Source organism: Quercus lobata, chromosome 5 (assembly GCF_001633185.2).
Source record: "Quercus lobata isolate SW786 chromosome 5, ValleyOak3.0 Primary Assembly, whole genome shotgun sequence".
NCBI classification, from domain to species: Eukaryota; Viridiplantae; Streptophyta; class Magnoliopsida; order Fagales; family Fagaceae; genus Quercus; species Quercus lobata.
Genome location: NC_044908.1, coordinates 53,611,442 through 53,625,454, shown reverse-complemented (window position 1 = coordinate 53,625,454; position 14,013 = coordinate 53,611,442). Strand labels below are relative to the sequence as shown.

General features: G+C 34.1%; 1 protein-coding gene across 3 annotated transcripts; it reads left to right on the top strand.

Annotated features, from left to right (window-relative positions):
- The first annotated feature begins 6,313 nt into the window (after window positions 1-6,313).
- LOC115989625 (BTB/POZ domain-containing protein At1g30440) lies at window positions 6,314-13,382 on the top strand. Of its 3 annotated transcripts, XM_031113416.1 has the most exons (6): window positions 6,314-6,687; window positions 6,774-7,057; window positions 7,195-7,436; window positions 9,692-9,761; window positions 10,531-11,757; window positions 12,286-12,846. In XM_031113416.1, the coding sequence occupies exons 3-6, from the start codon at window positions 7,378-7,380 to the stop codon at window positions 12,844-12,846; spliced, it is 1,917 nt and encodes a 638-aa protein (XP_030969276.1). In that variant the 5' UTR covers window positions 6,314-6,687; window positions 6,774-7,057; window positions 7,195-7,377. The 3 variants fall into 3 exon arrangements, with proteins under 3 accessions (XP_030969276.1, XP_030969275.1, XP_030969277.1); XM_031113415.1 differs by having other exon boundaries at window positions 6,315-7,057; window positions 12,286-13,382; XM_031113417.1 differs by having other exon boundaries at window positions 6,315-7,057; window positions 7,232-7,436; window positions 12,286-13,157.
- The last annotated feature ends 631 nt before the right edge of the window (window positions 13,383-14,013 follow it).

The following is a 14,013-nucleotide window of genomic DNA, read 5'->3' as shown; positions in this document are numbered from 1 at the left end:
AGAATATCTCCTTCATGTCCACTGGATGCCTGGTCCGAGGAGACGTGTGGGTGCACTTCTGTTCTTGATCAAAGGCTATGGTCTTTCTCTCTCTCTTCTGTTCTTTCTTCCCTTTTCTACCGATCCACTCTTCATGGGGATTCCCTTCTTATATAGCCTCCTTGAAGTCATCAGAACCTTACACTTGTTGATCATCTGGACCTTCACTTGAGTACCCGTCCCATCGAATAACTCCCCTATCTTTCTGTGAGTTGTAGTGGTCAAGGTAACACTGTTCGTCTGTCCTCTCCACATTAATGCGGCCAGAAAAGTAGTTTCCCTGCATTTAATGCGGCAGCTGTAATCTCTTCCTTGACATCCTATACTCTATTCCCTCTCCTGGGCTTGTGGGGCTCATCCCTGCTACCAATACTCGTTGGTGTGATTCTTTATTACTGGTAGGATGCATGTTTGAGCCATACTTGGCATGTCCGAGGAGACATTCCTCCTCGGACCTCTTTTTAAATAAGTTTGGGCCCATAAGAATTGGGCCAGGAGCCCTTTTGGCGCCCTGCTTTCTCCTCAGACGTAGCTGGACTCTATATGGGGCTCAAGGCCCATTGCTTGATCTGGGGATGTTACCCCTACACACATAAAATGGAATATTTAGAACTTTTATGCCAAAACCAAAATATTAGCTATAAAATATACTTATATGGTCAAACTTTCTCATGCTTAGGCTGAGTTACAAAATATACTTATGTGGTTAAAGTTAGAGAATTGAGTGTGAAAAAGACATAGATGCCTTAATTGACTAATTTTGAAACTTCGAGAACTCAATTGAATGAAAGTGAAGTTTGATGGTTGAATTGAATTTTGGTCAAAGTTAAAGGCTGTCATTTGTGATGTTAGCCAAAAGTAAATTTGAATCGCTTATTAAAGGAAAATGTTTCTCTCCATACTAATTTGGAGAAAAACCATTCAAACTCTTCTTATATCATTTTTTTGGATGTAAATTTTGAAAATATTATCATTGGATTGCATGTTCTTATTATATTTTTTATGCTTGCAAAATTCCAAAAAGATCAAATTTCAATAGCTATGTCGTCAATCAAATATTTAAATTTCAAGTTTTTATGGTATTAAATTATGCATAAAATACAAATTTATTGATTATATAGTAAATAACATTTGATTTAAATGATATTTGATATGTATATTAAAAATATATAGAGCGCACAATCCAACAATTAAATTTTTAAAATTCAAACCTTGTCCTTAAAAAAAATATTATTAGTTAGTTTGGAAAGAAATTTTGTCTTTAAACAATATATCATTAGTAATTGGCTTTAAAGACATATAAGTTGAGACGTAATTCCCACTAAAATGTTTTATTTTTTATTTTATTTCAAAAAGTAAAATCAAATCATACAATCATCAAAAAAGGTTATGTATATATTCAAAAGATTCAGGTTACATATCTAGCAAATGTTGCCTTCCATCATCCACACGATCATGGGCAAAAGAATTCATATGATACCATATCTATTCCAAACCACAATTGCAAAATTAGCAAGATCTTTTTTATCCAACCATTGCAGAAAATGTGAGAAGACATCTTTAAACTCATCCTAATCACGACCACTCAGCTTCTGTGAAGCAATTGACCATACAGACCAAGCATTATTTTCCATTGGACAGAACCACAAAGCATGGGAAGTGCTCTCTTCACCTTGTTGACAGTAACACACAGGATCAGTGGCGGAGCCATGTTGGGCCAAAGGGGCCTTGGCCTCCCAAAATTCTTTCAAAAAAATTAGAATATATTCATTTAAACTTCTAAGATCTGAAATAAATAAAAACCATTCTCCCAGTTTAAGTTCCCGGCCTCCTAATCTCACCATTAAATTTATCTTCCTTTCTAACTTTTCGTTAAAAAACACACACACACACAAATAGTTATCTGACGTCAATACGATAAAAGCTTGTGTATAACATTTTTACAATAAATTTTTACAACAAATTTTAGTGGTAGATTTTTATTTTTTTTTGTTTTTAGATAGTGAATTAAATTAGGATCAATAATAGCTTACTAATTATAATTTATTATAAAAATATTGTAGACATAATATTTTTTTTTAAAGTATTACGTACGTAATATGTTCACAACAATTATCTCATAAAATAAAAGAGACAACAAGGGGTTTCAAACTTATTCAAAAAAAAAAAAAAAAAAAATAGCTTACTTTGGAATTAACGGTGGAAGGAGGCAGTGTTCTGTGCACTTGTCTTTTGTCTTCAAAAAACAATATCGGTTGATTTGCATTTGGGCTGACAGGCAACCGAGTCAACACCCATAAATGAGGCCCGTTCGGTAAATGAACTTAAATAATAGTTTTTAATTTTAAAACAATATTACATATTTTTTTCACATTTTTTTAACTAACACGTATTTTCATAAAATAAAATACAAACAGAATTATCAAACCCGAGTCATTTTTACTCTTTTCAGTTTTTCTCATATCTCTCTCACTCTCTCTCTTCCATCATTTTCCCGGTTTTTTTCATTCATTTGTGTCTGATTAGCTTTTTCTTCTTTCCTTCACAGTTTTAGGGTCCGTTTGGATTGAGCTTATTGTTGCTGAAACTGAAAACTGAAAACTGAAAACACTGTAGCAAAATAATTTTTAAATGTGTAAATAGTATCGTGGGATTCATGAATAGTGTATGAACAGTACGTAAACAGTGCATGAATAGTATTTTTTGTCCCCTGCACAGTGCTTTTACTGTTCACGTGCAGAGAAAAAAAAAAAAAAAAAAAAAAAGGTAGGAAAACGTAGAGCTGAAACGCAAGTTTCAGCTCTACCCAAACGGGCACTTACTCTAGAGTTTCTCAGATTGCTAAGCTCAAGTGCCTTCCAATTATAACCTCCACAGATCCACGTGTGTGGTTAAAAAATTAGACACTTCAAAAGCTACACACTATTTAATCTATTTTATCTACTCCCCATGTGTGATGTGACTCCTCAATTCCTGTTTACTTTTTACAATTTTTTTTGAGAAGACCCTTTTTTATAGGATTTTTTTTTTTTTAAACTGTACATATTATATATATATATATAACATAAAAATTGCCTAGCTCGTATATCATATATGTATATAGCCATTTCATCAAAAAAAAAAAAAAAATGTATATAGCCATAACTCTATGTAAACAAATAATTTTACAAAAAAATGGTGATAAAATAATATCAGTAGTTGGTTCAAATGAAAATGAGTAAGAGTATACCAACTCAACTATTATAAGAAATGTTATAAAAAATTATTGTATTTGTAATATTACTCATCATATAAATATAAAATAAAATATTTGATTAGATATTTAATTTTTTTTTAGATATTGAAATTTTATATTATACTTAATAATATATAATTTAATTTAATAAACTAGATTTATGGAAAATTTAAATATTATTGATTTATATAAACTTATAAAGCAATTAAACTCAACAAAAACACATTAAACACTCCGTTATCTGCACTCTATATTTACATTGAGAGAAAAAAAAAAATCATTTCATTTTCTAGTCAACCCCACCGCCCCCCCCCCCCCCCACAACACACACACAATTCTGACTCCGTTAGTGCTGAGGACATATATATATATATATATATATATATATATATATAAATTCTGCATAGTTGGCAATTAAAGAATCAATCAAAGCCCTCCATAGAAAAACCTTGAATTTATTAGGAAGTTGGAACCACCAAAGACTAAATAATTCTCTATAATTCGTATTCGAAGAACCAGCCAAAGCAGAAGCAAATTGAGAACGAGCAAGATATTAAGCACTTTGCACAGAAAACTCCTCAGTCCTTGAGATTGTACATTGTTCTCTCTTGTGTGTGTATATATATATATATATCTCTAGAACGAGACCCAAGCTCAAAGTTGCAAGCCTCGTTGCGCTTACCTTGCGGTGTTCTCACTTCTTGTAATCACGTGTCATGACATTATGTAAATTTGTAAATCAAAGTCAACATCATTGATGAGTCCATAAAAACTATTAAGGTTGTCCATCTTAATGGATGATCATTGCGTCATTAGTAGGCCATCAAAGATTTATGAGTAACCGCCCAACATATTCAATACCGATCATCAAAGGCCTTAAACCCTCTCATCAAGACAAAGAACGTTACAATTAGAGTAATAATCATCCTCATTTATGTCCAACAGCTACCTAAGTCATCTATAAAAGGGACAATCTGTCCATTTGCTAAGGTACATCAAAAAACTACTACAAAACACTATCTATATATGAAATATATAGGTTGGTACTAATTTAAGCATCGGAGGCTCCCCCACCGGGCACAACCCGATGGTCTTTTCGATCTATCTCTCCTTTATCTTGCAGGTTCTATAAGGTCATCTAATGTTCCGGATTGAACGAGGGACCCAACTGACGATTTTGGCATCATCAATCATCAACAAAATGTAATCCATGCTATATTGTAAAAAAGCATAAACAAAATTTATAAATTCGGCAGCAAAAATATATATATATATATAAAGGTTTTATGAATTTAAAATAGTATATATATATATATATATAAATAAATAAAGGTTTTATGAATTTAAAATCATACTATTTAAAATAAAAATTACTAACATTTCCATGCATATGCCCACTCCTGTTCTTTCATTTCGTCAAGTTCAACGTTGGCTGAAAATTCAACATTAATTTTTAAAAATATTTTGATCCCAATGGTTGAGATGATGCGTTATAAACTTATAATTGATTTCAATTCAAATAGTATCAATATTGAATCAACGTAAAAATGATATTATTTTAATCACAACATTTTAGTAGTAGTTATAATTAGATTAAAAAGTAATAGTTATATATATATAGGGTCTGTTTGGGATTTATTTATTTTGTTGAAATTGAAAATTTTTTGCTAAAAGTACTGTAGATAAAGGTAAAAGTTAGCTGAAATAGTACGGTGGAACCCATGAATAGTACCGAAAAGTGCAGTAGAGCCTATAAATAGTAACAAAAATAAGTTGAATAGTAAAATAAGTTAGTTTTTTAATTTGGAGCCAAACAACACCATAATTTGATTTTTATTTTTATTTTTTATATAAGATAAAAATTTTACTCTAACCTAATTTAAGTGTAAATGTATGTGAAACTCCCTCCTAGAACGAGTGGTAATAAGATTTTTTGTTAAGTGAATGTAATTTTTTATATATATATATATTTATATCATGATTCGTTAATTCCCTTGCCATCAAAGTTCTTCTTTCATAACTTAGAAAAGAGAATAAGGTCCTAGATTCAAATCTTGCAGTATACTCTCGGCTCATGTTTACTGGTGTCTTGTTAGGGCTAGGGGTATAACTATGGTTCATTTGAATCTCCCTTTTTTTTTTTTTTTTTTGGAATCTCCTGTTTCTGTAGGCTTAAGTCCAACAAATAAGATGCTATGTACTATGATCACGCGTAGGCAATACGCCAACTCAAATCTAACCCTACCAATTTTTTGTTCATTTAAAAAAATAAAAACCTAGAAAAAAAAAATTCACACATTATTAGACCGCCAAACACAAACAAATCTAAATACTTTCACTCGGATAATTGATAGTTTTTGTTTTTTTGGATGCGAGAATAATTTGATACTTGATACTTGATTTGATACCATAAAAGGTCGTTTCTGTGTTCCGACAGACTATTCCTAAAATACCCTTAGATTGTCTGCATGCAAGGCAGTTTCAGACACAACATTCCGAAAATACCCTTTCCTAGTCTTTAAAAGCTAGTAACCGACCCTTGGTCCCTACAGTACTCAATCACTGTAGGGAGTGGTCCCCACACATTACATGGGAAAATTGATTACTCAATATTTTAACACAAAAGTAAACACTTTAATACAAAACTAGTCTCCCTACGTCCAAAAAGATAATAATAGTGGGAGTAATACAATATTTTCACAATAAATTTTTAATGTTCGATTGTTATTGATTAATTTTTTTTATGTGTATTCAAATTAAAATTAATGATAAATTATTATTTGTGATTTGTTGTAAAATATTGTAAAAAAATGTTATGAACTTAATACTTCATAGCTTCTATAATATTTTTTTTAGTTGCACTGCTATAATAGTTGAGATAACGTCTAACTAATTGATTAATATAATGTATTTGCCAACAGAAAAATAGTAGTTAGACTTGAATTTTTTAAATGATTAATTATTTTAAGTAAACCATAAGTAACGCCTTCTCACATGGCCTAGTTGGACAAGAGAAGAGACATAGCTGTTACGTGAAAGCTTGTCATTAATCTATGAAATTCTCCCTAATGAATACAAAATTCCATTTTGGTCAAATCTGCTTAATTACTACTGTTTTTGTTTCTAATGTTTTCTTTGTTTGTTTAAAGATTCTAGAAAAGCAATGAGTGTGTTTTAAGGCAAAAGAAGTAACAAGGGACCCCACATATATGTGTGTGTGGTGTGAGGAGTGAGAGAGGATTGGTTTCAGAGCCACCATCAATAAAGACCCATGTTGTGGTCTCTGCATGAATGATGATGGCTCCTTTTGGGACATTATTGTATTTTCAGCACACTGACACACAGTTGCTTGCTCACTTGTACTTTTTTCTTTAATGGGTTTGAGTGGTTTTGGTCCCTTGTGTTGCTTATAGGTTTGAAATTTGGAATCTTGTTGGTGGGGTTTTAAGAATTAAGGGTAGAAAAGAATAGTAATATTGGGTTTTTTTTGGTTTGTCAGGCACAGCTTGGCTTGGTGCTTGGTGGTTTATTGGGGTCAGAAGGGAGGGGTTGACCTAATTTTGGTGTCTGGTTGAGGGATTTATTTTGAAGTTGTGGGGTTTGATTCTGGGGCTATTTTGTTTTTTTGGAAGAGGGTAATGTAAATGGAGTTGTTTTAGGCTTTTTTGATGGGTTTCTGAAGAGAAATGGTTTGTTCTCTTTGAATCTAGTGGTGGATTTGGGGCAATTTTGTTGGAAAATTTAGTGGGACTCTCTGCAGTTTTTCAGTTCTGTTTTTAGCAGGTAAGTGAGAGAAGAAACCACATTGTAGTTCTGTTTTTTTTTTTTTTTTTTAAGGTTCTGACTTCTGAGAGACTTGGCTTGGGAATTTTGGGTTTGGTTGTTCATGGTTTTTTCTGGTTTGATTTTGGTTTTTTAAGGTTAAAACTCAACTGGGTTTCTGTTTCTGCTGTCAAGATTGCTCTCTTTTTGGAGCAAAGGATTTGTTGGGTGTGAAAGCGGTTTTTTCAGTGTGAGATAGAGGTTACTGAGGAGGTTATCTTTGGGTGTCACATAAGCTCAGCGCTGTTGTTGAAGTTTTGAAGTGCTTGTATAGTGAGAAAATGGCTTGCATGAAACTGGGATCCAAAACTGATGCATTTCAACGGCAAGGCCAGGCCTGGTATGTAATTCAGTCTGTGTGTGTGAGTGTGATGTTACACTTTCTATGATGTATATATGAAATCTATTGGTTGTTGGAAGTGACTTATTTCTATTTTTATCATCCTTTATTTGCTTTTTTGGTGAGTTTGAACTTAATATTGTTGGACAAAAAATCTACTCTCTTCTATCGCTAGACAATTAGCTTACTTTGTCTTGTTAGAGATGTTTCACCCACTACAAAATCTGGCTGTTTTTAGTTCCAGTAATAAACCTTTGTGATCTGAACCGACAAGTGGTATTTTCTTGACAAAGGAAGCTTGCTCGTTCTGTTTGGCCTTATGACTCACAATCTTGTGTGTCTTAGTTTTGAGCTCTCACATTTGTACAGTAAGGAAAACTGAAGGTTTTGAGTTGAGATTTTTCTTTGTTAAAAGGTTGCTTGGGAAGATGTACATGCATTGCATTGCAGATATTGTGTTGACTAAATTGAACTTTGATAAAGTGTCTATAGGTGATTGGTTTACAATTTTGCTTAGTTTGGTAGAATTAGCACGGGTTGACCGTTGAGGAGTGGTTCAACTAATTGATGTTGATGGTCCTTCCTAACTGAGTGACAAACAGTTTTTACCACTTACTAAAGCTGATGGACAGTTTCAACTGCTTATCATTGTTTGTTCATCACCGATATCCTTATGGGCCGTTTGATATAACTCTTCAAACTAAGCTAATTCATCAAATGGGTTTGTCATTTTATTAATATGCACATCATCCATTGGATCTCGTATGGTCGAGGCCTGGGATTGGGGAATTTTTCATGGTAAACAAATTTACTGTACTTTTTTGTAAAAAAAAATACTTTCAAACCTAGCACATAAGTGAAGTGTGGTTTAACTCTTTTAAGTTTTATGAACTGATAGCAGTAAAGACCACAGTCATTTGTGGTAAACATAATTTATCTTAGAGAAAATCTAGGGATACAACTTTTGTGTCATAACTTTTGTTAAAACTTTGACATTGTCAATTGTGAGTGGTGGGTCCATGTGAAAGTGATTGTTCACTACTCACAATCAACCGCTTCTAGTTATGGCAAAAGTTGTGGCCGTAGAAGAACTGTTTAGCTTAAGCATAGTTATTATGATTAAGGGAAGAAGGTAGTTCTTAAAGGATGTTAAAAACTGTAAGTTCTTCCAAAGATCCGGTCAAAGAATATAAATAAATAGAGCAACGAAATTCCTCGGTTTAAATATATGACTTAGTACATCTCATATGCAAGACCAACTGGCTATGAAGGATGGATATGTGTATGATGTATGGACAAGAAGGATATGGATAACAAGATTTTGAAGATCTAAAAGGTTATTAGTTGTATATTATGGTAAATTAATCGTGCATGTGTTGCTAAAGTTCTTGTATATGTTTGCAGCTGCACAATTTATTTTCTCGGATTTTTTGGTATAGTTAAGACATGTTGGATATGTATTAGGGAGCACCTAAGAAGTATTGGTATCTGATAAGTATATGATGTGGATAAGGCTCTCTTGTAGAAGCATCTATTCGCTCACATTTGGTGTATTACATGCCAGAGCTTATGTGGCTCTTGTAGATTGTCTAGTGGTCAGAATAAATAATCCGAGATGGCTTCATGAATGATCAGATATGTGCACTTGCATCGTTTTTGCATATTTTCTTGTGGCAATGACAAAGACACAACATTAACCCATGTAGTCGGCTAGGTGGAGGAAGAATGAATATGAGATGGCTTTCTGCCCATTTTAATGTTCTATTGATGGTGGAATTAATCAGAATGTATAAGTAGTATATATGATTCTAGCATCTACAAACCTTAAAATTTTATGACACAAACATCTATTTTATAATAGCCTCTTCTTCAATTAAGGACCATTCATCACATTGTTCAAATAGTTTTATCAAGATGACACTTTCTAGTGCTTCTAATAGAGACGCCAAGGGTTAAAATCCCCCTCCCCCAATTGTAACTATTGAATTTTCAAAGGTATTATTGAGATCAATTTATAATTTTGTATTGTTTGCTGAAAGTTACTTTTAAGGACTATATTACCACGTTCACTAGTACCAACCTGGGATTAGTGTTTCGTGAACATTGTCTTTTTGTTTTGCCATTTTTTCAATTGAAGATATACTCTTAAGTACTCTTATTGATCACAAGGTGTTGCTTCCCTTGCATGTGTGCAGTATGTTAGTAATTTTTTTCCTGCCATTTGTTTTGACCTATCATAAATTGCAATGTTATAGGTTCTGCACAACTGGGCTTCCTAGTGATATTGTCGTTGAAGTTGGGGAAATGTCCTTTCATCTTCACAAGGTACCTTGTCTTTACCATATTTATATATGCTTATTTTCAAGATTTATATTCTTGTGGAAGTGTACTCGAATATATGCAACTGCTTTTTGTTAATTGATGAAATGGATACACTTCTTATACACAAAGTGTGTAATTAAGTACATCTAAAGAATTACGATGAATAAATATACAATTGTTTGAAGTAATTTATTCGACTTTTCAAGAATCTTATGTTGCATCATTTGTTATATGCCATGGAGGCAGTTCATTGGGTAAATTGTTGTTTAGATTTCTTGTATAGCCAGATTCTTCCTGTCAGGACTATTAACATTGAACAAGTTTCAATTACCCTTCCAATAGTCTTTTGGTGTAAATTAGGTTTAGATGTCAGTAATTCCTCATCCTCCCCCTCCATCATATTAATACCTCACATCTTGTTTTCTGCGTGTAAGTTGCATTTTTGCTACATTATCAGAAATTTTCTGTTGATTTCTTGCTCAAGGTGGCTGTTGATACTTCTGCCCATGCCAAACTAACTAGAGATCAGCATATGAGCATATATAAAGCTTCTGACAACTTGCACTTTCTTAAATTATGTTTTATTTTTTATATATTTATTTTTATCTTCACAGTCAGCTTACCATGTCCAGTAAATTATATAATAATTAATTGCAGAAAATTTTGTATTGGTTTCATATTACCTGTAAGGTATAATTCTTGTGTTTAGGTGAGTGGAACAGACTACCTACCATTTATGATTTCTTATGCTTGTTAGTAATTAATAATGCAGTTCCCTTTGCTCTCTAGAAGTGGGGTTATGGAAAAATTGATTGCAGAAGCATCTGAAGATGTAGAAGAAGGATGCACCATAAACCTTCCTGAAATTCCTGGAGGGGCCAAAACATTTGAACTTGTGGCCAAGTTCTGCTATGGAGTGAAACTTGAACTCACTTCCTCAAATGTTGTGTACCTCCGGTGTGCTGCTGAGCATCTTGAAATGACAGAGGAGTATGGCGAAGGCAATTTGATTACTCTGACAGAGGTCTTCCTGAGTCAAGTAGTTCTTCGAAGTTGGAAAGACTCAGTAAAGGCGCTGCAAACCTGTGATGATGTTCTCCCCTATGCTGAAGAACTTAACATTACGAAAAGGTGCATTGAGTCACTAGCTTCCAAGGCATGTACTGATCCAAATCTATTTGGGTGGCCTGTTATGGAGCATAGTGGGCCCATGCAGAGTCCTGGGGGTAGTGTGTTGTGGAATGGGATAAGCACAGGGGCTAGACCAAAAAATACAAGTTCTGATTGGTGGCATGATGATGTATCAGCTTTAAGTTTGCCACTATATAAGAGGTTGATTTCTGTCATGGAAACTCGTGGCATCAAACAGGAGATTATTGCTGGGTCCCTCACTTGCTATGCAAAAAAGTACCTACCGGGATTGATTCGGCGTCAGGGAGCCAGTGAGTCCAGTAACCGTCTGGCACCAGTGGCTTTGGGGGCTCCACCATCAGAAGAAGATCAGAAGCTTTTCTTAGAAGAGATTGATAGGCTACTTCCAATGCAGAAGGGCCTAGTTCCAACTAAGTTCCTATTTGGTTTACTACGAACAGCCCTGATTCTCCGAGTGAGCCCCTCTTCCATATCCAATTTCGAGAAAAGGATTGGGACGCAGCTTGATCAAGCTACCCTGGAAGATCTGTTGATGCCCAACTTCTCTTATTCCATGGAAACACTTTACAATGTTGACTGTGTGCAACGAATTCTTGAACACTTCCTTGCAATGGATCAGGTTTCAGGCGGGGCCTCTCCTTGCTCAATTGATGATGGCCAATTGATTGGGTCACCTTCATTGACACCCATCACTACAGTAGCCAAGCTAATCGATGGGTACCTCGCAGAGGTTGCCCCTGATGTTAATTTGAAGCTGCCCAAATTTCAGGCTCTTGCTGCTGCAGTTCCGGACTATGCCAGGCCATTGGATGATGGTCTCTATCGTGCAATAGACATTTATCTGAAGGTACTAATTATTTCATTGTCACATGGAAAGCTTGAGCACAGATAATTTGTTATTTTTTGACATGCATCTAACATAGCTGGACTGGAAATCATGTTAGATCATATTACATCTAGCCCAAAATTACTACTCTTAATCCTGATCCAGTTTTTTCTGTTGACCTTATCCAACCTGAATCACCACCTAATTCAAATTTGGTGGGCCAGGTTACAATTTTGACAGGAATTGGTTTCTTGGAAAAAGATTTTGGAGATCTAATTTTCTTTTTGCCTTCCCTTCTCTCTTCTTTCTTTCTTATATAGTCGGTTCTTGATTTCAACCTTTATGCCTTCTTTATTTATCAACACTTATTGACAGCAATTAGCTTCAAGTTTGTTGCTGTTGGGCACTGGTTTTGCCAAAACCTGAAATCATATTATAGACCCCTAAAAACATGGGAAAAAAGAAAAGAAGACAAGGCATGCTAGATTAGGTACATTTTCATTTTAAGTTTGTACTTATTTGGTTTCTCTGTGGTTGTTAAACCTGCAGTCACACCCATGGTTGGCAGAGTCCGATAGAGAACAACTCTGCAGGCTGATGGATTGTCAGAAGCTTTCTTTGGAAGCTTGCACCCATGCTGCACAGAATGAGAGGCTTCCTCTTAGAATAGTAGTTCAAGTTCTCTTCTTTGAGCAGCTTCAGCTTAGGACTTCCATTGCTGGCTGCTTCCTTGTTTCAGATAATCTTGATGGATCAAGACAGTTAAGAAGTGGGATTGCCCAATCGAATGAGGGAGGAGGATGGGCCACAGCTGTGAGGGAGAATCAGGTTTTGAAGGTTGGGATGGATAACATGAGGATGCGAGTATCTGAGCTTGAGAAGGAATGCTCAAGCATGAGGCAAGAGATTGAGAAGTTGGGTCGTGTAAAGGGTTCTAGTAGCACATGGGGAAATGTATCGAAGAAATTTGGGTTTAAGTTGAAGTCTCAGATGTGCAGTGCTCAAGCTGAATCTGTCAGCAACCAGAACAATGGTAATGGGGTTGGGAAGGTTGAGAAGTTGAAGGACATGCATGGAAAGCACAAGAAAAAGTCATCTCATATTGAATAAAACTTTCCTTAAATTGTTCATTATTTTGCAGTATTTCCTCTATTTCATTTGTAGTTTACACTTTTGACCCTTAAAGTTTAGGTCATTTTGGTCCTTCAAGTTTGAAAATTTTTATTTTAGTCCACCAAGTTTGATTATGTTTTCAAAATGGTCCTTTTGTCCATCTTCATGATCAGGCCATCAAGTGCCAATAAAACTAGGTCGTTTCTTTATTTCTCTCTCTTGATGGCTAGATTAGTCATGGACATGGATAGATGACCATTTTGAAAATAGAATCAAACTTGATAGATCAAAATGATAAATCTCAAACTAAAGGGACCAAAATGATAGCAATTCTAAACTTGATCCAAAAGGGTTAGGTCTTTTCTATTTTTATTTATTTTTTATTTTTTAAGTTAGGACATAGATTTCATCTCCCTCCTATATGTTTTTTTTTTAGTTTTTCCATTTTTAAACCCAGTGTAATGGAGACGAATGGAAGAAATTGTAATATGTAATTCTTACAATTGTTGCGCACTTGTGTTTTTTTTTCTTCATATTTTGAACTAGTTTTATATCTCTTGCTTGGCACAACAACTTTTTTCTTTTTGGTAGGGATTTTGACGTCAATTTCATAGTTTGTCATTGAGCAACTATATATGTCTGTTGTGTTAGACATTAGATTTGCGGTTGTAAACGAGTTGAGTTGAGTTAAGCTAAGTATTAGATGTTTAGGATTAGTTCAATGTGGCATGTCGAAGTTTGATTCATTATGTTGGTGAAAAAGTAGTAAAAAAAAAACTCTTACTTATTTACATACAAGTTATTTGATTAACTTTTTTTTTTCTTATATATAGAATATAGTAAACACTTATGTTAATTATATTTTGGTGCAAATTTTGGCAATGATATGGTGGCACCTTCTAGAGGAGGTGGGTTTTAGAGTATACTTGCTATACGTTTTTTGTTTTAATATTTTTTTTTAATCAACATATTAAATCACAAATTTAAAAATCCAACTTGGGTTTTAACTGTTTAAGTGGTAGCCTAATTATAATGGTATTATTTGTGGTGTCTCGTGTTTGCGGTTAATCTTCTTCTCTCTCTTTGCTACCTATTTATACCAAAAAAAGAAGAAAGAGAGAGAGCAACTTTTAATATATAAATGTCCGATATAATATGATATGA

What these genes read in the sequence shown, in the direction of transcription:
- LOC115989625 (XM_031113415.1), top strand. Translation starts at nt 7,378, where the DNA reads ATGGCTTGCATGAAACTGGGATCCAAAACTGATGCATTTCAACGGCAA. An exon ending in CAACGGCAAGGCCAGGCCTG is followed by an intron (nt 7,437 to 9,691) that starts GTATGTAATTCA and finishes GCAATGTTATAG; the next exon opens with GTTCTGCACAACTGGGCTTC. An exon ending in CAATAGACATTTATCTGAAG is followed by an intron (nt 11,758 to 12,285) that starts GTACTAATTATT and finishes TTAAACCTGCAG; the next exon opens with TCACACCCATGGTTGGCAGA.